A 23,643-nucleotide genomic window follows, 5' to 3' on the forward strand; every position below is an offset into this window, starting at 1 on the left:
CTCCAAGCGGTGTGTAGGGCCCATGCTGTGGGGTCCTCTAGGGACACAGTGGGCAGAGCCTATTTGAGAGATCAGGACTGGAGTGCTACCAGACGGGGCATTCAGCCACTGAGAAGAAGGACAGGGAGTTGGGGGATGTGTGCCACCATTAAAGGGCTCAGAGGTACAGAAGAGCTGTACTCCCACCTTTCATCAGAGAGGTGCCCAGAAACTGGAATGTTCTCTCAAAGCCTCTCTAGTACAGAGTCAATGACAATCAATAATAAAATAAAATTAAAAAGCCAAACTATTAGGATCTACTTCCCTCTGCTCACACACTCTCCTGGCTTAGACCTGGCCCAGGTGAGGCCATGATAGCTCAGGCCTGGAAGCCTCCATACAGAGTCACAGCCCAAGTCCACGTTCCGTGGGCTAGCCTTTGTTAGGCAAGTGGGTTAGTTCAAAAAGACCCACAATTGCCAGGTTTCTGGCTGCCCAGATCAGCCAGGATCACTGAGCAGGGAGCAGGGAGATGGAGGGGAGGCTCCCTCAGTTACCCTCCTCCAGCCCAGCTCAGCTGACCTCAGCGCCACTGACAGGAACCACAGAGGGCTGCTGGGGCAGGGCTTGCTCACAGGGTGGGGGTGGGGTGGGTGTGGGTGGGGAGGGAGGAGGCAAAAGTTCCTGTGAGCTGTTCAGGAGCTAAGGCTCCATTCAAGGTTTCTGGATTTCACCCTCACATTTGCCTTAGGAGGCCTTGCCAGTCTTTCTGACTGGCCAATCCAAGTTCTAAGGAAAGGGTTTGGCTTCAGCTTTTTTTTTTTTTTTTTTTTTTTTTGAGATTTCCATGATCCTTGACAGCATTTCAGTCCCTGAAATGGACTACAAAAGAGACACATATGGCCTGAGGTTGACAAGGGTCAGCAGATGCGTGGAACTGGCTAAGTGAGAATAACTGGGAACTGAGTCTCTCTCTCTTCCCCCCCCCCCTCTCTCTCTCAGAGGTATCATGTCTACCAGGATGTAGGGAGACGTCTCTTCTCTCCCCTCCTTCCATACTCCAGGCCTCAAGGCCTTCACCATACTCTCTAAGAGAGGAAATGGGGTGGGGAAAGGGCTGTTTCTACGAAGAATGCCATGGTGAGTTTACTGCATCCACAGTTACTTCCTAGAAATGACAGATGCAAATCCCAGGCTCAGGCCTTCCATAGCCACCACTGTGGTTGAGTTGTCATCCTATGAAGCGGCCATCTTTGTCATCACCTGCTTCTTATGGAAGGTTGTGGAGGCTGAGGCTGTCCTCTGCCACTCAACTGGCAAGCAGTGCCCTCACCTTCTGCCTGCATTACCACAGAACCTCCTGGAAAGCCCCAGACATGCCTGGATTTCTTCCTGGTGCTCACGTGGTGCTTTTGGTACTTCCTGGCGGTTGTGTAAGTCCTGCTCCTCAGCCTCATTGAACAACCCCTCTTCCTAAGATCCACCCCCATTGCTCCCAGATAAAAAAGCATCCACAGACAGGAGGAGGAACAGTAGAGTCGGGACTCAGAAGGGACCCAGGCACATCTCAGCACTAGGCCTCACTTGGCTTACTCAAAAGCTGGGGACCCCCTTTTCAGGTAGCGTGGCTGGAAGGAGAAGAGTACCCTGAGAACCACTTTACTCCAAAACCCCAGCCTGGCTGTGACTCTGGTTCCCCTGGCCCCTTGGCAGTCATTGCAGCACTGGGTCCCATCCTGGTGAAGGGAGGCAGACATGGAAGGGTTTCCTAGTTCTCTGAGGCACATGAAAACCAAGGAAGTAGCACTCAAGGATGAGGGAGGCAGTGTGTACTGCGCCACCATGCACTTATGCACAGCCCTTAGTGTACACATGCACCCCTTTCTCGGAGCCACTGCTATGTGCACGTGGCCAGCTGCCCTTTGCTCCAGACACAGGAAGGGGCTTCCCAGAGCCTTCGGGTTTTCACTGCGGTGGAGGGATACCCATAGGCAGGAAAGGAGACTGGCTCCTGTCACAACCCACCTCTAAAAGAATGACATAGTAATTACCTAGGCATCCCCAGGGACACCAGAGGGGCCTGGGTAGCTGAAGGTGGTGGGGCTCTGGAAGCCTGTGAGGCTAGGCTATGCAGAGAAGATGAGATGAAGGGAAAGAGCCTCAGAGGACAAAGGATCTTGGGGGAAGTGAAAGGCTGCTTTGTTTAGCCAACTAAAGCTGGAGCTCCTTTGTAAGATGTGACTCTTAGAGACGGTGTCAGAGGCTGACATCTAGGGGCATGGAACTCCCTGGTACCATGCAGAGAATGTGTGTGTGTGTGTGTGTGTGTGTGTGTGTGTGTGTGTGTGTGTGTGTGCATGCTTTCAAAATCTCCCTCTGTCCTGAGACTGAGACACAGTTTGGAATATTGATTCTGTGTTCCTGAGAGTAGAAATGCTCATGAAATTAGTAAATTAGTAATCCATTCCTTTCTTGCATCAGGGACATTGGTGAGTGAGTGAGTGTGTGTGTGTGTGTGTGTGTGTGTAAGAGAGAGAGAGAGAGAGAGAGAGAGAGAGACAGAGAGAGAGAGACAGAGACAGAGACAGAGACAGAGACAGAGACAGAGACAGAGACAGAGAGAGAGAGATTTCCATTCCTACCCAGGGCTGAACTTCTGGTGGGCATCATTGTGAGAGCATAACATAAGGCAAGGTGAAAGTCAGATTGGTAACAACACCTGGACCAGAATGTCAGATAGAGCTCAGAGGAGAAACAGGCAGGGTCGAGGTAACATGGAGTGTGAAGAGACTGTGCTGGCTGAAAGCCCGCCTTCCACATGCAATGGCTATCACTCACCTATAGCAAGTACCTCATTTCTTCCTAATTCTCTTGTGGGCGTGGGTGAAGGCCATCTTATAATCGAAGAGATGTGTCCCCAAACAGCAGAGCTGACACTTGGGCTCTCCACTTTCCACTCTGCTGTACTATTCCTTGGTGGTATTTTGCCTACTTGGGGTTATTTTGTAAAAAGTGGGCAGAGACAGGGGGCCCCTGGATGAAGGCAGAGGCTCGGGAAGTAAGCAGAGGACCTCACATGGCATGTGATGGGTCAGGGCCCAGGAGAGATTACACCACCTGAGCAGAGGGAGTGATACTGATGGCTACAAGACTATGTCCAGAGGAGAGGAGAAGGTGGTAACATCCATCTTTAAGGTGATGGCAGTGCCAGGCAGCAGCAATGGAAGCAGCGTGCCCTCATATATTCCTTTAGCCACAGTGGTGGCATCCACTGGAAGCTAGGAGCTCTGGCTCTGCTGTGGCTCTTGCCCAATCCCCAGTCCCTAAAATGAAACCCTTCCTCCTACTGTGGGGGGGGTTGAGGGGGGAGGAAGGGGCGTGGTCCATGGAGGTGGGGATATGAGAGAACACCAGGATGCTATACATTGAAGCTTTGAGAAGCCCTTTTAGCTCCACTTTCCTGGACCAGGACTCTCTGGGGGGGGGGGTGTCTGAGAAATACCCTCTCCATCTTGCTCTATCTGAACCACACCATGCTATCTGTTCTCTACTGCCTCTCTGCTGAGAGCAGGCCATGGGGGAAGCCATTTTCATAGCTGTCCCTGAGTATCCTGAGCTCTGCTGGAGGCCAGAGTGGTGGGGAGCCAGCATGTCTACTTTCTAAACTCATGTGTTGCTGTTATTGACCTAGAGAGGGTTGGTGACATGTCAGAGTCATCCAGCTGATGAGGGATGAGTTGAGGTCAACCAGATGGAGCTAGCTTTCCTGATTCAGCTCACTATTCATTTCCCTACAGTGGGAGGTATGCTTCTCAGAGCTCACTCAGAACATGCCCCGCCCAGCTCTTCTTCAAGTAGTGTTGGCAGATAGGGACAGGTGGTGGGGCCATTGCTAAGATCCCCTCACATGCTATTCAGTCTCTGCTCTTCCTCTTACCATTTCTAAACCTATTTTTTTTTCATGTTTAGTACTGTCTAGCATGAAGAACCTGTTATCCTGAGCTGTTCCATGTGCAATATTTGGCTCTTCGTTTATAACCTTATAATATCTTCTTGGGTCAACAACAGATTGGTGCTTGGAACAAGGTGTATGGCAATGGCTCCAATTTTGCAGGTCAGGAGATAGGGGTGAGAGAAGTTATGTGACCTGCTGGCACACGGGCTTGGGCTTATGCTAAAGGATCTGGTATTTGTGTGGCAGGGATATGGCTGGCCTGAAGCACATATGCCTGGGTTTTTATTTAAATGTGTATTTGCAAGACAGGCTAGTGATGAGAGAAGGTTTGACAAAAGCACTGCAACTCCAGTTCATTAACTGGGAGCCTGTGTGATTTCCATCACAGGGGCTGAGTAAACGTCACCTAGGAAGAAAGGGGAGGGAGAAGCTTGCAACGGCACAAGGGATTCTTGCTCTCAAAACGCACCCCAGACCTCTAGGCATAGGTCTAAATAAAGCATCTTACATGGTGGTCTCAGAATCCTAGGGATCTAGGGACATTTCTCTAGCTTCAGTTCTGTCCCCTGAGCTTCAAGTAGTGCAAATTACGTTTTGTCTCTGGTTAAAAAGTACTACAGGGGAGTGAGGCCAACTCAAAGTCTGCCGTCATCTGTAGGGGGCAGGACATTTGTGAGATGTGAATCTTAGACACAGAAGAACCTGGACAAATTTTTCACAGCAGAGTGGTGGCCAGGTCTTGACCAAGACTGTTAGCCTTGCTCTGGCAACAAAAGGCCTCTGTCTTAGGGGGATCTTTTCACTGGGTCAAGGTAGAGGTCAGGCTGCTTGGGCCTAGCTGCCACCGTTGGGTCTTAGACAAGAGAAGCAGAGGCCTCCTCTGTCTCCTTTTCCTATTTCTCTGATGAGGGTGGGAGCTCCAGTCTCTCCCTTATGCTAAAACTTTATCTCTCAGGCCTTTGCTTCCTTCCTTCCGGGCAGGAACAGGCCTGGCCTCACATTCTGACTAGGGCCTCCCTCATGCTCTTGGGTTGGGAGCCAGGTGAGTAATAGTGTAAACATCTCCCCAACTGTTAAGTATCTCTATAGCTGTTCAGCCCCCTACTCTGAGCCCAGCCAGGCCCGGAGGGCCTTCCAGGGCACTGGCTCCAGGCACCAACTTCCCAGGCCTCCTGGGGTTAGTGGGCAGTCAGAGGGGGCCAGCCTATTACCTGCGAAAGCTCTTCTCGCCGGATGTTCGGGTGCTGGGTCGGGAGCCAGGTAGCAGGCCATCTGTCTCCTGGCTGTCCTTCTCCTCCTCCTGAAGAGATTCATCTCCCAGGAAGTCTCCATCATCCCAGGAGCCCGCTGTGCCATCTGCAGCCTGATACCGGACCTCCACGCTTAGGCTGGTCTGAAGGGAGAGGGACGGTGAGCAGCTGGTCACCTTGGTACCTGTGGCACCTGAGAGGCGCTCTCACTCCCTGTGAAGACTAGGTGAGGACCATCCCACCTCAGTTAGCAGCTGAGAAAATAAGGCTGAGTAAGACTGATGGACGAGGTCTCCGCCGGTTGACTGAAACCCATGGCACTACTACGCTTTCCTCTTCCCAGGTATCCAAAGTCATGGGGCTGCCCCAGATCTCTAGGCCCAAGCCTGACTGTGAGGTCTCTGAGTCCTCAGTATTCATAATTAATAGAATCATTTGGCATCTCCAAAGACTGGGTCACCTCCATATCCTTGTGACCTGTGCTATGTACAGATGCAAGGGGATCTGTCTGGCAAAGTGACAAAATTAGCTCCTCTCCTCTCCTCTCCTCTCCTCTCCTCTCCTCTCCTCTCCTCTTCTCTTCTCTTCTCTCGTCTCTCCTCTCCTCTTCCCTCCCCCTTCCCTCCTCTCCTCTCCTCTCCCCTCTCCTTCCCTCCTCTCCTCTCCTCTCTGCTCCCCTCCCTTCCCCTTCTTTATACATCACCCAGCATTCTAAACACTTTGTGTGCCCTTTGACCCCTCAGAACAACCGTGTGAGGTCGATATACTTTTGCTCACTTTGCAGATGTTATGTAGGTCTAACATGAAATCATATCCAAGGGTCAGGCTCCTTACCACCATGCCAGCTGCCTATGAGGAGCTGCAGGGCAATTAGGAGACATATCAGAGCTGAGGGGACTGGGCATCAAGGACTTTCCTATCTTCCTTTGCTGGGACACACATTGAAGGGTGGACCACATATGGCTAGTGCATGCATGCCTATGCCTATTTGAGCAGAACTGGACAAACAGAGCAGAAAACGAGATCCTTCTTGGACCACTGGTCAGAGAGGAGCCACATTATATTTGCAGAATGGAGGTTACTGCCTTGGAAGTGCTGGCAAAGCTCAGCTCAACCATTGGATGGTAAGACACACTTCTAACCCACTCTTGAGCTGGATCCAAATGGAAAAACATATCAGTGGAGAGGAGATGGCATCCTTGGACCCTCACCTAGCATTGTCACCATGGGAGAAGCTGAGGAGCCACTTGGGACAGACCCAGCCATACTACAGGGACTCTACCATCAGCCTTTATACCCGAAAGCTCTGGCAGAGCCTCCCTGGTGTCCCCCTGGGACCTCCCTCATTACTCACGAGTACTCTCTACACAAAGTGGTTCTCAACTTGTGGGGTGTGGTACCTCTGGGGTTCAAATGACTCTTTCATAGGAGTCGCCAAAGACCAGAAGAAAACACAGATACTTATATTACAATTCATAACAATTTCACTGTTATGAAGTTACAATTCATATCAAAATTAAAGTTATGAAGTAGCCACAAGAATAATGTTATAGTTGGGGGGGGGCACTACAGCATGAGGATCTGTGGTAAAGGTCACACAGCCTTAGGAGGGTTGAGAACCACTGCTCCAGACCATCCTCTGTGGGAGGTGCAGCAGGCTCTCAGGCGACAGGGTGATGGGAGAGGTCCTAGGACTCTCTGGCATACCTACCTTGATGATAGCATTGTTGTCATCAATCAGCGTGTCGGTCACCTCTACACGATTCTCCTCCACCACCTTCTGCAGCACCATGCGGAAGGTCCCAATTAGTCTGCGAATGGCAGAGGGGACATTGCCAGAATGAGAGCAAGGCTGATGTCAGTGTCTGGCTGGCCAGGAGACAGAGGGAATCATGAACACCCCAGACTGGGACTGGAGATAGTAGCCCAGGCCCCATGGGCTGTGAGGGTACCTGGCCCCTTACATGTGTGGATGGCTGGATATGTGTAGCCTGTTCCCCTGGAGAACAATGAAGCAGAAAGGTGATGGTCACACACACACACACACACACACACACACACACACACACACACACACACACAGAGAGAGAGAGAGAGAGAGAGAGAGAGAGCAAGAGAGAGAGAGAGAGAGAGAGAGAGAGAGACCTTAGCATTGGGGCTGCAGCTTTCCTGAAGTATAGAAGCTGCCAGATGCCACAGTGGGAAGTGATGGGGATACACTGAAGCTTCTGAAGGTGGTGGTGGTGGTGGTGGTGGATGTGGTGGTGGTGGAGGCAGTGGCAGCAGCAATGATGGTGGTGTGGTGGTGATGATGATGAAGGTGGTGGAGGTGGTGTGTGTGTGTGTGTGTGTGTGTGTGTGTGTGTGTGTGTGTGTGTGTGTGTATGTTGGAAACTGAACCCTGGATCATGCTGGGCAAGTGCTCTACCATTGAGCTACAGCCCAGCCTAGCCCCCTGGCCATATAAGCACTCCTCCTTCTACTTCCTGACTCGGGTAGTGTGGCAGAGACCTCTACCAGCACCAGCACCACACCTCACGTGACCACAGAACCCCCTTACTTGAGTTGCACAGCAGGGACAAGCACACAGAATTGAGCTAGGGGCACAGCTTCAGCATCAGAAATGCAGCTCTGATGCTTTCATGGGTGGCATCTGCCCGGGGAGCTCACCTAAGCTTCTCTGTCTTAGTTTCTTCCAAGCTAAGCTAGTGATTTCAACCTCACTTCATGAACAACAACATGCTGGTCCCCAACACTCATTTACTCCATCCGATGGCCCCGTTATTGCTTGCTGTGCTTCACAGAGCAGCCTGTATATGCCACATCTAGCCTCTACTTGGTGTCTCCTGAGTCCTCAGGGTCTGTTGGGCTTTTGAATGAGCCGCAGTGGGTGCCTGATAAATGCTGACTTGGATCCCAACATCACCCTGAGACTGGGAGCCTGATGCCCTGGGAGGGAGCAGGGTACTCAGGGAGATGCCCTCATGTGGTACTTCCACCTGGACCCATGGGAAACACGTGTACTGTTTCTACAGAAGTGAAAGAGGCTTCAGGGCACACAGAGTATATGGAACTTGGAAGCAATCTGTGGGGCACATGTGCTGCTTGGGAGGAGGGAGGTGGGGCCAAGAAAGGGGACAAGGACAGAACTAATTAATGACAAATATGAGTGAGGTGAGTTATCAGATAAATTCTGCCATAGGCATGTTTGTTGCTTGTAATATACTAAGGGCTACGATGGGGATCACTGATTTTCTTTTAATTCTGGGGCTTAGTGAGTGAAGTGTTTGTCTCCCAAGCCTGAGACCTGAGCTTACATCCCTAGGATCTGTTTCCCTCCTAAAAGTCAGGAGCAGTGTTACGCCTCCAATCCCAGCACTGGGGAGAGTGGAGAGAGGTCGTGGCCAATCTGGTGGAATCAGTGAGCCCCCAGGCTTAGTGAGAGAGCCTATCTCAAGAAATCAGGGAGAGAGAGAGAGCGAGAGAGAGAGAGAGTGAGAGAGAGAGAGAGAGAGAGAGAGAGAGAGAGAGAGAGAGAGAGAAAGAGAGAGAGAGAAGAAGAAGGAGGAGGAGGGAGGAGGGAGGGAGGGAGAAGGAGATGGACAGAGGAAGAGAAAGGAGACATACATTTTTATACACATGTGCACATATACATTTTTATACACATGTGCACGTATACACATGACTATGTATGACCACACACACACAGTCTTCTCAACTGTGCCAAGAGCATATGTTGGAAGCAGCCATAAAGGATGATTATAAATGAAGTGCCTGTCTCCCAATCTCACAGCCTCATTGAGTCGTCCACCTCCCTGAGGGCAAACTGTCCACTGTGCTAAATCTTAATTGAGGCTTTTAGATTCTTCCCAGAGAAGCTCCCCGTCCTATCTTGGCTTCTCCTCAGTGTGAAGATGCACATGGGGCCCGAGTGCTGGGCCGGGGTCCAGGACGTCCCAAGCTATTGCTGGGGGAGTTTCAGTTCTATCTTTATTAAGGGAAGATGCACACCCAATTTCAATATCAAATGATTGGTCCCTAGAGGAATCTGGGGAGTCTGCAGGCTGCACCTTCCGGCTGGAGGTGGTGGTAGGAGGGCCTTGGGCATGTGCACTTTCAACCACCCGGGGTATGCTGTTGCTGCCGCTTGGGGCACACGTGGAGAATCTCTGTCATACTCTGAGCCTTTGCTGACTGACACTCCACTAAGCCCTGCCCGGCAACTGCTGAGCGCTGGAACTCAGGCACATTTGTTCTCCATCTTAGATGCCCAAGAGTAGCCAAAGAAAGTGCCCGGCATCTACAAAGGTGCTGCAATGTGACAAACCACCCCCAGGGGGCAGGAGGGAGCCATTTCCCCTGCAGTTGCTTTAGTGAGTCTCTGATGTCGTCTAGATTTCTTTTTCCTTACTGTCTGAGTTCCTAGGCTCGGGAGGGGCTTGGGAGGAGAGTTTGGCGTGCTCAGGATCCCTGAAATGACTGCTCTGTCAGGCTTTCAAGCCTCTTCCAGACAACGAGGGCGACAGCGACGCTAGTACTAATACTGCAACCTGTTTCTGCCACTAGTTCTCTTACCATTGCTTGCAAGATGCAGCAAACGGATCTCCTGGCAGATCCCCCCATTCTTGACTCCCTAGGCCATGAGAGCTGTCATTCCATAAGGCGGCAGGGGGGGGGGGGAGGGTAATAGACGGTGGAAGAGCTTGGTCCTAGAGTGAGTCAGACAGATGTGGCTTCACCTAGCAATCCTTCACAGAGATTCCACTCCCTGGCAGCTGTGTGCTTCTGGCTAGTTCTGCAACCTCTGCAAGTCTCATGTTTTCATTGATGCCACCGACCACCCTGGATGCTGATGTGGGAGATCCAGCCCTGTAATGCTGCAGCCCTCTGCCTCACCGCCTCTTCCCCCTGCTATAGTGTGTGGCCTGCCTGCGGAGGGCTCAGCAGGGTCTTCTCTGTAAGCTGGGCTCTGACAACAGATCTAGGTTGTCCCTGACCCTTAAAGCTCTTAAAGTGATGGTGGTGGTGGTGGTGGTGGTGGCGGTGGCGGCGGCGGTGGTGGTTTGTGTGTGTGTGTGTGTGTGTGTGTGTGTGTAACTAACAGACTCCCTTTCCTCAAATAATAAACATAAATAAATAAAAGATAATAAAATCATAAAAACAATAACTTTTGAAATGGACAGTTGATAGCTCAGTAAAGAATGTTCTGAACGTACCGTCCAGGCCTTAGTTTCCCAGGATGACCACGCATCCTTTATGTGGCCTGACAAGCTCACCCATTAAAAAGAAGGCACCCTTCATGGGAGAAGCCAGGATTCTCAGGTAGGTAGGTGGACAGTGGGGAGGACGTCTCAGGTACAAATGGGTCCAGAGACTGGCCACAACAGAGCGGCAACTGGGCACCAGAATCCCGTCAATAATTTATCATCTTCCCCTGGGAGCTGGTGTCAAGTGCCCCGGTCTTAGTCTGGCTTCCACTCTGCTCCTGGTTTCTGAATTATTCAGTGCCTCTGGTATCCCTGGCAGAAGGAGCCCCTTAAAGTCCTGGTAAGGCTACATGGGCTACATAGCATTTCATCCTAATAGGTCCTTGGCCAGGATGATCCCTCCTTTGTACCTTGTCTCTACTTCCTGGCAGTCCCCAGCACCACTGGGCAGAACCAGGTAGGCTTTAATTCCAGGGTAGGAAGCCCTGAGTGCCACCGAACTCCAAGCACTTCGCTCCCAGGTTGGCCTGTGTCTCCTCTTTCCATCCTAGATCTTGGCCAGTAGTGGCCCAAACGGAGTCTAGGTCGTCCTTCATCAGGCCTGGGCCCATGTGACCTTCCTGCTTTCTCAGGTGGAGGACAAGAGCGCACAGTGAGGAGACGGGTCACACTTCCTCCATTTTCTCTCGTTTTGGCATTTAGGAAAACCTTAAATGAGCTTTAATGTTGGCTAGATTCACTGGATGGCCATCCATTGGCCCCTAAAACTTCTAAACCCCTTGATTTGTCTGCAGCAGGAGTCTCAAATGGCTCAGGCTCTCTGCACTTTGGTCACCTGCTCTGGCAATGCCCACTGTAGGTGATCCGGCGGCAACCTCTTTCTCAGTTTCCTCCATCACACGCATGTGCTCTGGCTGCTGGGAGCTACAGAGGTTTAGACTAGGAGGTGGAAGACATATGTTCTGTCCCAGCTCTTCCAGGCACTTGACTTCTATGTGCCTCTGAGCCTTGGTTTCCCTTTCTGCACAGCAAGGGCTTTACTGCTGAGCTCCAAGGCTCCCAGAGGCATCTGGGGATAGGCCCTAGGTGGAGCCACCCTGGTTTCTGATCCTGCTTTCCTCCGTATCCACTGCTCTCGTCTCTATTTCTCTCTGCCTTATTAACACAGGGTGCCTCATATCAGATAAGAAGGCCATGTTTTGTCTTTGGGATGCTTTTCCAAAAATTTTTTATTGTGGTATCAGAGGAAGCTGAGATCCTTTGGGGACAAAGCAAAGGCTGAGTGGCTGAGTGGCTGAGTGGCTGAGTGGATAGGTAAAATTTATGAATAGGTAAGTTCATGAATAGGAAGGATGCATGAATGGGATGGGCTGAGCAGATGAATGAAAAAATGGTTGAGCAGATGAATAGACAGGTGAGTAAGTAGCTAACTGACCTTAGGGCTTCCTTGAGGAGTGCATCTACTTACCATAAGAATTAGAGTTCCCACCGAAGACAACCACAGGTGCTCCCTACTGGAGTTCTTCAAACTGGTACCAGAAGAGTGAACCCTTTGCCTCCCCCGCTGCGACTGTACTACTTCTAAGGTGACCCAGGGTTAGGCCAGCTTTCCCTGTCTATACTCCCTCCCCATTGTCGAGTCATGTAGAAGCCTTCACTGAGCTAGCACTGTCACGTCTTTTGGGACACCTTCCAGTTTAGCCATGATATCCGGTAAGTTACCGAAGAGCAATGATTTTTGTTTGTTTGTTTGTTTGTTTTTTACTCCAAGCACAGTGTCTTGTTTTACTTATGCTTAGCCACCATTCTAGCACCTTCCAAAATCTGTGCTCCACCTGCAGAGAAGGATGGGGCTACTTTGATTGACCAGCTTGTAGGATAACAGTCGTGTGGTAGATGCATTTCATTTATAGCGTGGAAGCTCCACGAGAGTAGGTATCGCTCTCCTTTTTAGTATTCAGTTTGTGGAATATACTTTGCACTTCACTGTTGAATGAGTGAATGAACGAATGAACGAATTGAACGAACAGATCTATCTCATTTCATTCCCACAGCTGTTTTGAGACACATTTTTATCTTTTCCACACATGTATACAGTGAATTCACGGGGGTTACCTAACCTGCTCAGGGCCACCCCTTAAATCACTGGTCCATGGGTCTGAAATAATGTTTGCCTCCTAAACCACAGCACGTAACAGCCTCTGTAAGACAACTTCCCCCTCAGGGCCACAGGATGTAACAGCCTTTCTGCTTTTAACTTCTCCGATGGGTTACCATCCTCCAGTGTGTCTAAGGAAGAGCTCAAAAGGAGAGACATGTAACCTTAGAAGAGCAGGGAATTAAGGGGTTCACAACAGAGTCAGGTGTTCTAGGTTGACAATGGATGGAAGAACCAGGGTACTTTGAGGACCCCCGCCTCTACCCCCCTTATTCCCCAAAGGAGCAAGATGGGTAGCAAAGTCCAGTCCAGGACCTCTTAGGCCCTTCAAGATGGCTTCAGAGCACAGGCTTTTATTTTAAGCCTAAAAAGAGGAGTCTAGGAATCGGCCAGCCCCTGAGCCCACCCCACACTTACTTGTTGCTGAAGACTTTGCTGTAGTTGAAAATCTGAATCTCCAACATTTCATTCTTGTCAATGCTGCTGGCCACCGGCCACCGGAACGTCTGGGGAGAAAGGAACAGCTATGGCCTTGGGTGCAAATAGCAGGGAGGCCATGAGTGATGAGATGGGGCCTCCAAACAGCCAGGGTGACCCCCTCACATGGGCCAGGACCCCCGGGAACAGAGCATCAATACTCTCACTCCGTTGCCATAGCTGCCTTGTGTTGTAGGTGTTGTTCCCCTCCCCCACTTCCAAAGATGGTGCTAGAGAGGTTTGGCAGGCTGCCAAGGTCACAGGGCAAGTGGGAGACCCTAAACCTAAGAGGGACTTCTGATTCCCAAAGCTCCCATGAGAGCTGAGAAGGGTGACACAGTCAGGGAGTGAGTGGACTCTAGTAAACAGAGACACTGTGATGGGAGCTGGTTTCAGCACTAGCTGATGGGAGTCCTGGCTTTCAGCTCTCTCATGAGTCACCTGGATCAGTCCAGGCTCTGGCCCCATCATCCTTCCATTGTGACGGTGTGAACAAGAGGGACACATACTGCAGCTCTTTCCTGTTGTGCAGGTCAGACCTATAGTCTGTGCTCAACTTAACTGTTTCTCTATTTATACCCCTGGAGGTGTCTCTAAATCAATACTAAGATGAATTAGAAATCCAGTGGGTTTTTTTCTTAATGCTCAGAGACTGGCAGATCATAAAGGAGCTGTTCTTTAGAAAAAGTCAATGATGGGTGGAGCCGCGCGCGCACACACACACACACACACACACACATGTGCATGAGTGGCAGTGGGGATTGGAGGCAGAGAGGTGGGTAGTTCCTTAAGGCTCTGTCATTCCAGCTCTCAACAACTGGGGAAGAAAGAAAGAAGGCAGAAAGAATTGCATCCCTTGGGTAATATTTGTGGTACTCCCTAGAGAACTGGTGGGTAGCCATCACCTTAAAGAACATGCAAGTTACTAGAGACACCTGCTTGCCAGTAAGTAGGTGACCTGTTCTGCTCCCTGATCTCTACTTTTGACCCCCCAGAGACCCTGCCTTCTGAGCAGGGAGAGCTCTGGCATGCCTTTGTTGGTAAATACGAAGTTTATCTTGTGAGGACAAGCTGGGCAAAACTGCCAAGAGGACAGTCCCTCCAAAGCCTGTCTGACAGGGAAACTGTAGAGCTGAGTCCCCCACCCCCAACAAGAGGAGTCAAGGTGAGGTAGAGCCAGGGCTCAAGGTTAGGTGCATACCATGACACATACCGCTCAGGTCCCTCACAAATCTCACTATACAGTATCTACGAGAAAGCATATGCTTGCAGACAACACCCCCACCCCGACCCACCCAGGGCAGGTCAGAAAAAACAAGTCACCCCCAAGGACAAGCCAAGTCCATAGTGGAGAGCATGCCCCACAGCGGAGAGCATGTCCCACAATGGAGACCATGCCCCACAGCGGAGATCACACCCCCATAGTGGGGACCACACCCTTATGCCTCATTAGCTGGGGAAGAGGATAAGACCCAAGTGACACATATGTCCACTCCAGGCCTGGTACATCAGGCATGAGGACAGAGGAAAAGGGCAGATAAAAACAGGTGCAGGCTGGAGTCTATATCCTTTTGGGATCCACTTCGTTTGCTTTGTATCCCTGGCTGGCCTAAAACTTGACCGTCCTCCTGCCTCCATCTCCTAAGTGCTGGGCTATATGCTCGCATCATCCCATCCATGTTTTATTTGGTGCTGGGGAACTTCCATGCACGCTAGGTAAGCGTCCTTTCCCACTGAGCCACACCTTGCTGGACTCAGGGGTAGCGGGCTGCAAGGGCTGCTAGGAGCCACTGGGAGGCTTCTGACAGACACGACAGAAAGCAGAGACTTTAGCCTTAAAAGCTCCCCAACCAGTTCAGATGTGTCAATAACTCAGGAATAAATAACAGTGACAATAATAACAGTTGCTGTTTGCAGAAAGCTTTACATTATGCAGGAGGATCAAGTCTTTACATACATTAATTAGTTAATTAATTAATAAGTCTTCCCAACAGGCCAGGAAGCTGGTGTCTGCCCTATTTATGGGCAGAGGAGCCATGACTCTGAGAAGTAGGGTAAGGCAGAGTTCTACTGATAGCTCACTGGACACCACTGGACAGAGGCTTCCTGAGAGCGGCCTCTGCAAACCTGCCATTATTCCACGGCTGGACTTCCTTCTCCCAGACTGGGCTGGGCTTACAAGGTCATCTTGGCTGCTCAGCATCGCCTCCCTTCATGTCATCTCCTCTCAGGACTGGCCATGTCCCAGGAAAACTGCGCTGGCTTGTTTTATGTCAACTTGACACACGCTAGAGGAGGAAACCTCAATTAAGAAGATGTCTCCGTAAGACGGGCTGTAGGCAAGCTTGTCAAGCATTTTCTTAATTAGCGGCTTCTGCAGGGAGGGACCAGCCCATTGTAGGTGGGGCCATCCCTGGGCTGGTGGTCCTGGGTTCTATAAGAAAGTAGGTTGAGCAAGCCACAAGGAGCAAGCCAGTAAGCAGCACCCCTCCATGGCCTCTGCATCAGCTCCTGCCTCCAGATTCCTGCCCTGCCCTATCTGAGTTCACTGATCTTCAATGATGAACAGTGATATGGAAACATAAGCCAAATAAACTCTTTCCTCCCCAAGTTGCTTTGGCCATGGCCTTTCATCAGAGCCATAATAACCCTGACCAAGACAGAAACTCCGGTGCGAGCATGAGGGGGAGAAGGCATAGAGTTTGGTGGGGCTCCTGGGCAGCCCGCGGGTTTTGTTCCATCATGGCTTTGGCTCCTGCTGTCTGATGCGTGCGGTATCTCAGCTCAACTCAGCTCCACAGACCGTGTAGTGTCCTTAATGAAGTGGCTTAGATGAGACTACAGGGAAATAGAGACATTTCACAAAGCCCAACTCATTGACTGTGGGCCGAGGGGAGGAAGGGGAGGGTCCATTGAAGCTGGCTTTCTTGGGATGAAGCAGGCAGGATATTTGTTCCACTTGGGGGCTGTGGTGGCTCCTGGCACTAGTAAGAAAAGAAGGAATGAGAGAAACAGGAGGTGGCCCTGAAAGTGGCACCCTAAGAGAGAGAGAGAGCGAGACAGAGACAGAGACAGAGACAGAGACAGACAGAGACAGAGACAGAGACAGAGACAGAGACAGAAACACAGCGAGAGAATTTTAGATGAACTCAGTGACAACGGCAGTGTCACTTCGAGGAAGTGATGACCTGAGACAAGGGAACTTATAGAGAAAAACTTCTGGCTTCTGCTTGTCCCCAACTAGAGTGTAATTCAGTGGATCACAAGAGCTAACAGGACGTGAAGGCCTGCTTCTCTGTCTCTGTCTGTTTGTCTCTGCCTCTGTCTCTGTCTGTCTGTCTCTGTCAGTCTGTGTCTCTGCCTCTCTTTGTCTCTGTCTCTCTTCCTCACTGGTTCTCACTCCTGGTTTCCCATTAGCCTGATTTCTGGAAACATTCTGAGGCCCCTGGGGCCCCGGCTTTAATACTGATGGTCCTAGAATCTCTACTCGTGACCCAGGCATCGTGTGGAACTTGCTCTGCCTCACCCTGTGATTCCAGATGGCATACTATGGTGCATGACGGAGGCCCTAATCAGATGCTGAGCAGATGTTGGTGCCACACTCTGGGACTTCCCAACCTTGAGAACAGCAAGCCAAGTAAACTTCTATGCTTTAGAAATGGCCCTGTCAAGCCAGGCGTGGTGGCGCACGCCTTTAATCCCAGCACTCGGGAGGCAGAGGCAGGTGGATCGCTGCGAGTTTGAGGCCAGCCTGGTCTACAAAGGGAGTCCAGGACAGCCAAGGCTACACAGAGAAACCCCGTAACGAAACCTTCCCCCACCCCCGCAAAATGGCCCTGGCTCAGATATTTTGTTATAAACACAAAAGGCAGACCAAGACAGACGCATACCTTGCAGGGTTGTTGCAAGAACCAAATGAGATGACACAAGTGACAGGACGTTATGTGGAAAGAGAGCACGGCATTGCAGAAATGAAAGCCATTCTTTGTCCCCGTAGGGGCTCTGTACACGTTGTAGCCAGCACATCTCCCTGGCCCTGCTCCGCCCGGGGTCTGCCTCCGTCACACTCTACCTGCTTTGGCCTTTCCATGCCTCATGCTTCCTTTTTGCTTTTCTTCCTTCTGATTTCCTTTCTCGGTGTCTCATTTTGGCTATCATTTTCTTTTTTCACCAGTTGCAGTGATAACGCACATATGCAGATCGGGCTCCCAGGAGCCAGACAATGCTACTCAACCTCTGAAGTATCTGACTGAAGGGGAAGTGTTCTGAAGGGAGGTTTCTGTCTCCAGGCCTCTGCTCTCTAGCAACAAGGCTCTGGTAACATGGCAGTGGTGACCTTCTGCTGAAGGGAGAGAGAAGCGTCCACACAGCTGGTTGGTGGCAGAGGTGGCAGACTGAATCCCCCAGTCTCAAGCTCAAGACTTATTCCCTGACACTGGACTGTCCCCTGAGCCAGGGAGACTACAAGAGGCTGAGTTCTGGGGGGTGTATGTGTGTGTATGTATGTGTGTGTGTGTGTGTGTGTGTGCGCGTGCGTATGTGTGTATGTGTGTGTATGTGACTTCTCTTGTCACAAGATGGGGTCCGTGCTGCCTCTCCTTGAGTCTAAGCTAGCCTTATGGCTGCCTCTCACCAATAGAAGGTGGCAGCAGTGAGAGGTTCTGTGGCATCTATGCCTAGAAGCATCCATTCTTCATTGCCTTGGAAGTCAGTGGTACATGAAGAAGTCCAGGCCATCTGCTGGAAGAGAGGCTCTGTGGAGATAGAGGCCCAGAGGGGAAGATAGAAAGGACCCAGATGGATGCAGTGACACTATCACAGCTACCCAGCAGACAACCAGCACCAGCCTCAGAATCAGAAGCCACAGTGAAATGCAAATGTTGTCGGTCACTGGGCAGTGGGGGGTGCTTGTTACACAGCAAATAGGTAACCATGACATTATCCTATGCTGCCTGTCGTTCTCCCTATCAGATCTGGGTCAAGACCACTTCTCACCAGCCACAGGGCTGGGCTCCATGCCCCTGCCTCAGGCCCCACACACATTGGCTCTCCTGATCCTCTCCTCCCCATGGGTTCCTCCCTGGAATGAAACGAGGATCCCTGTCAGGGTAGTCAGAGCAGCAGCAGGACTGAGGCGTGGCGTCTCTCTGGTTCACAGGGGCTTCCCCACAGCTTTTGCAGGGTCAGGGACTTAGTGGACTCTTAGCAAACAGGTCTAATGCAATAGAAGGGACTAGAACATGGACACCATCAGGTGACAGCAGGAATGTGTTCTTTTGGGATAGCTATGAGGCTGGCCAGGCTTTTGGCATACAGACAGAACACAGGAAGTATTCAGTTAATGGAGCCATTTATTATAATTGTTATTATCGTGCTGCTTGTTCCAGGATCTGGGCAAGGCTTAGCTTCTTGATGACAGACACTTCAGAGCTGCAGAGGCTTCTGGGGACATAGGGCACTTCTCCAGCCTGGGCAGTACTAGCATATGCCTCTTCCTATGGCCATTGCAATGGAGGGTAATGCCTTTTATTTCTGGAAGTGCCCAGAAAACTATTGCCTGGAGACTGGGCCACTCACTGTCTAACATCCTGCTCCATTCAACCCCCAAGTCTGGGACCCTGGCCTTGCTAAGCCAAACATTGCTGCCCCAGAGGTCCTGAGCTACCACACCCCATCAGGGATACATGTTTACTCAGCATTTTCTATGTATCAGATTTGTGAGTGGCTCCACATGGGGTGCAGGGGTGCATGGGGACAGGGGGCAGGACTGCCAGGCTGCCAGGGGTACAGGAGTGCAGAGATACAGGGATGCAGGGGCACAGGGGTGCAACAGTGCAGAGGTACAGAGGGCAGGGTTACAGGAGTGCAGGGATACAAAGATGCAGGAGCACAGGGGTGCAACAGTACAGAGGTGCAGGGATGCAGGGGTGCAGGGATGCAGGGTGTCTCCCAGTCTTGGGGATGTACCCAGATGGCTCTGAAGACAAACTGACCAGAAACAACAGCACGCAATGGGACTGTTTACAGGAGCTAGGGGTGGGTATTAGCGATGGAGGAAGGAAAGGTGATCTCTGTCTGGAAGAGTCTTAGAAGCCACTTGAGTGTCCAGTTGTGACCCAGTTCACCAGCACCAGGCTTATGCTAACCTGGCTAGTAGTGGCCAGGGCACGGTGTTCTGTGTCCTATCAGCCTCAGGGATCCGGGACTCCACCGGGAGGATGATCTGGATCTCCCCAAGCTTGCCCACAGACCGGGTGTGAAATGTCCCGTCAGCAGGCTAGCATCCCCAAAAGGCACCTCCTCTATGCTTTGGGAGCGGGGGAATTGAAAGTTGAGATTTTCTGTAAAGATTTGTGGTATAATAGAAACAGTCCCGGGAGCTAAAAGACCTGACTTCTAGTTCTATGCTTGTGTTCCTCTGGAGATGTTGGGGAGTCTCTTCTCCCCCCAACAGACCTGCTCCAACTTCGATGAAAGAGTGCGGCTCAACTAAACGGCCTCTAAGGTCCCTTTGAGCAGTTGTGTTTGTGCCTTACCTACTGCTTGTCCTGAAGGCTGGAGCTAAGGACTTGCATACACTGCTAGCTCTGTTGAGCAATCCAGATCTAGACAGAGGCCTGCCTGCAGCGACAGGTGCCAGACCAGCAGGCATCCACTCCCTTTTCCATGTTTTCAGTGCTTTGTGCTAGACCAACAATGAAGGGACAGGCACATACTTGACCCCTTGGAACTCATAGCCTGTGATTTCTAGGTGTAAGCAGGAGATAAGCCCAGGTCTCTCACATAGCCGTCCCTAGGCTGCAGATAGTTCCCTTCCCTGAACTCAGGACGCACAGTCTACCTTGTGTACTGAGCACCCGAGGGCAGGATTCAGTCACTTATCCACCTTGCAAGTCACCCTTGGCCTTGGAGTCAGACAGACTGGCATTCAAATCCTGGCATGGCTCCTTGTGACCCGGGATGCTGTCCTCCCAGCCAGCTCTGTGGAGCACAACACTCAGGCAAAGCTCCCCCCCCCCCCCCCCCCCCCCCCCCCCCCCCCCGTGACTCAAAGTGCTCAGGTCTTAGCATTTTTTTTTAAAGCCTTGTGGTTATTTGGGGGTAGGGTCCAAACAGTGCCTGTGTTAAAGCCTAACCAGGCTGGGCTTGAGACAGACTTGGTGTGCGCCCCCTGCTCCTCCTCAAGCCTTGGCTCCTGCATCAGCTTCTTCAGAGTCACCGGCTCAGTGAGGGATCTCGGATTCGGTCGGGGGGGGGGGGGCTAGGAAAGGGGACACCGCGTGGCTCTGTTTCCATTGCTGTTGAAGGAGCATGTTTTTCTTCCTGGCTACCTCCTGTCCACTCAGGTTGCTCAGGTCCAAAGCAGCTCTCCTCCATGTATCTGAACCAAGCAGGGGCCCCTCCCTTGCTTGGATTCTTCCCCCTAGCAGAGGAAGCACATTTAACTCCCTGCCTCTATTTCCTTTTCTTAGCCCTGGCCCAGTCTTACATGGCAGCTTGCAAGGAGAACCCTTTTCTCATTTCATGGGATGAGTCCAAGGCCAGACACATTGTCTCATGAGGACTCCCAGGCTCCCCAGGCTATGTGTCTCTCTCTGAGCTGGTTCCTGAAGGCCCTAGGCAGAGTACAAGGACAGAAGGGGCCTTTGGGGAATTAATTCACAAGGGTTTCTGCCCCAGACTTGTTCTGGAACCTCTGGTGGCTAGATCCTGTCAGGGATAGCCAGAGGGAGGTAGGACTCGCTTGCCTAGGGCAGGGATATAGCTCTGTGATCTCTCTGGGGGCCTCGAAGTTGCCCCTCCTGCCTTGTGGGATGATACGTAATAGCAGTAGCCAGGCCATGGGACACGTTTTAGAGGAGGGAGAGAGGCCTGGTTCTTGTGGACAAGTCAGCCAGAATCTTGAAGGCCCTGAACAGCTATGTCTGTGGTGCATCCAGAGAGGGCCTCAGAGCTAGTCTCACTGTCCACTTAGAATCCTGGGGTGTCCACTTCCGCTCTTTCACTTTCTAAGTGATAACTCACTCTCTGGGCCCAAGTGTCATCTTCTGTGGGTTATTATGGGGACAAGATGGAAGAGGACGGCTCAGAGTGTTGTACCACCCCTGTGACCCACCCTCCACCCGCCATGTACCAGCAGGTCTCCCTATGTGATAACCAGGACCTTCCGGGGTACCCCACCCAACCCCCAACCCCAAACGCCAGGTAGCAATGTGAGCAAGCTTCTCCCCCATCTGCTAGGGGCTATTGGATCCTGTCAGTGCTTGCCACAGCTCCCTGGCTTCTGCCTCCTGCCTATGGCCACTGTCCCAGAGGCAGCCCTATGTTAGGTTCCTGTATGGTACAGTCCTGTCCCTCCCACTAGCTCAAGGACCCTTCTGACACTCAGAATATGCTACATGCAGATGTCCGGTAGCATCAAGGGCATCCTCTACCTGACCCGTGCTGAGCTGCTCTGGAAAGAGGAAGGACACGGTGATTAACTTTGAATGTCACGTATTTTATCTGTGGCTCAGGTGTCCCGGGTGCAGAGCATGGAAAAGGGTGGCATTGTCCTTGGAAGGGGTATCAGGTTGCTCTCTGCCTGGGGCTTGGGCTGATAGGGCCCTTAGGAGAGCAGATGTGAGGAACTGATCCAGAGCCCCTGACTAAGGAAAGGAGGTGAGGGGCAGGAGCCAGCAGGTTGTGCAGTGGGAGCACGGCTGCAGCCTCGTGATAGCTCTGTATGCAGCGGCATATCTTCGCCCTCTCCCAGAGAGACTGTGTATCCATCCCTACCATGATTTGACCAATGTGACAACTGAGGCTAAACTGACATTGAAAGCTACACAGCAAGGAGACACAGAAAACAAGACCAGAACACCCCCCAGTATTGGTGAGGAGTCCAGCAGTCCCCGGATGGAGGGACGCACCCGGTGTGGAGGAGGAGGCCTTGGGGCTGTGGTGGTGCCCGGCAGGAAGAGACCTCGCTTCTCCTATCTCTAGTTCTGGTCTGAACACTCAGCTCTACCACACGGCATTGGCCCAGGAGGAGGAAACCTAATTCGTTTGGGTGGTCCTTGATTGTTCAATTGAACCTCAAATCTGCCATGAGGTCCTTCTGAGCACAAAGCCAGACACGAGAGATGGACACCAAGAAGAAGGGTGCGCTGCCCTGGGGAACACACCAAGCTCTTAATTTAGGCCAAGATGGTGGCTTAGGATTGTTGGTTTCTGGTCTCCAGAGTCAGCCCTGGAGAAACTACAGTATCAAGAGGGATAGACAGATCTCAAGCAGACAGACAAAAGGACACAGACACCAAAAGATATCTTAGGCTGTTTGAGCTGGTGGCTGTAGGAGGCTGCCAATGTGAGGCCAAGAGGGGAGGGGAGGAGCCAGGCAAGAACGCAACCCAAGGCTGAGGAAAAGTTTGCCCCATGCCACCTGTATTTTTGATGAAACTGTGATGAGGCGGGCAACTTTACAAGTAGGTGTTGAGAGGCCAGCAGCTCATGTCACTCCCTGAACCCCAGAGTAACGGTGTTTCTCCTCAAAGGTCCCAAGGGGAAACTCTGTCTCCAATTTCTGTGGTGACTTGGGTCCACTCCTTTCAGACCAAAGTGTCTCTCTGTCAACTGGTCTGTCAGCGGACAGTGTGTTCCATACAGGGACCTTGCCCAGGGGAAGCAAAGGCACTTGAAACAGTACGCTTCCCATGAAAGAAAGAGCCCAGCGAGGGGACAGGAGAGATGGCTCAGAGGTGAAAGGCATTAACTGCTCTTCCAGAGGACCAGGCTCAAATCTTAGAACCCACATGGCAGATCACAACTGTCTCTAACTCCAAGATCTGACACCCTCACACAAACATACCGATGCGTATAATATAAAGGTTTAAAAATAAACAAACAAACAAAGAGCACACTGAGAGTGGCTACTTCCACAGCAGAGCAGCATAGCCCATGGACTATGCAGAAATGTTATTAGCAATATGGACTGAAGACAAGGAATCTTGACAAAGAACAAACAGTGCTCTGAAGGACCACTGCCAGCCTCTCCTCAGGAGACAGCAGGGGACTCAAGATGAACAATGGAAAAGCCCAGAGGTGTGGCAGCTGACAATTCAGGTCTCACAAGAGGGGAACAATAGTTTTAATAGAGAATTAGGGGAAATGATCATCTTTTTAAAAATATAGTATACAAAGGTTTAAAAGCCATATAGTTGTAGAGGCTCACGACATCCTGCAAAATAGGAGCAACAAGGAAAATCTTCAACAGAGAGTACCTAGGACAGGTGGAGTGTAGCTTAGTGACAGAGAACTTGCTTAATGTGTGCAGGGCTCTAGGTTCAATTCTAAGGACATGCCCCACCCCCACATGTACATGCACAAACACACATGTGTGTATATGTATATATCAAATATATTTACATGTCAAATATATGTTTTATATATATCAAAGACAAAAGAACATGGCATATATATGCGATATGAGATTCATGCTTTTTCCCCCCTTTTTTTTTCAAGAGGGAAAAGAAGATTGCCCACAGAATTCTAAGAATCAAAGGGCCATCAGGCTTTTTAACCATAGCATAGAATGATACTTTTTCAATTGTGGGGGGGGGGGGGGGGAAGAATCCT

At 51.1% G+C, this 23,643-nt stretch overlaps 1 protein-coding gene across 1 annotated transcript in view; it reads right to left on the reverse strand.

Annotated features, from left to right (window-relative positions):
• Positions 1–23,643, reverse strand: part of Otof (otoferlin) — a 95,615-nt gene that overhangs the window by 48,311 nt on the left and 23,661 nt on the right. The window contains exons 3-5 of the mRNA XM_051172105.1: positions 12,967–13,055; positions 6,896–6,995; positions 5,146–5,327 (exon numbers count right to left, since the gene is read on the reverse strand). Of these exons, the coding sequence (XP_051028062.1) occupies positions 5,146–5,327; positions 6,896–6,995; positions 12,967–13,055 (371 nt within the window). The remainder of the gene's footprint in view (positions 1–5,145; positions 5,328–6,895; positions 6,996–12,966; positions 13,056–23,643) is intronic.

Source organism: Acomys russatus, chromosome 1 (genome assembly GCF_903995435.1).
Source record: "Acomys russatus chromosome 1, mAcoRus1.1, whole genome shotgun sequence".
Taxonomy (NCBI): domain Eukaryota; kingdom Metazoa; phylum Chordata; class Mammalia; order Rodentia; family Muridae; genus Acomys; species Acomys russatus.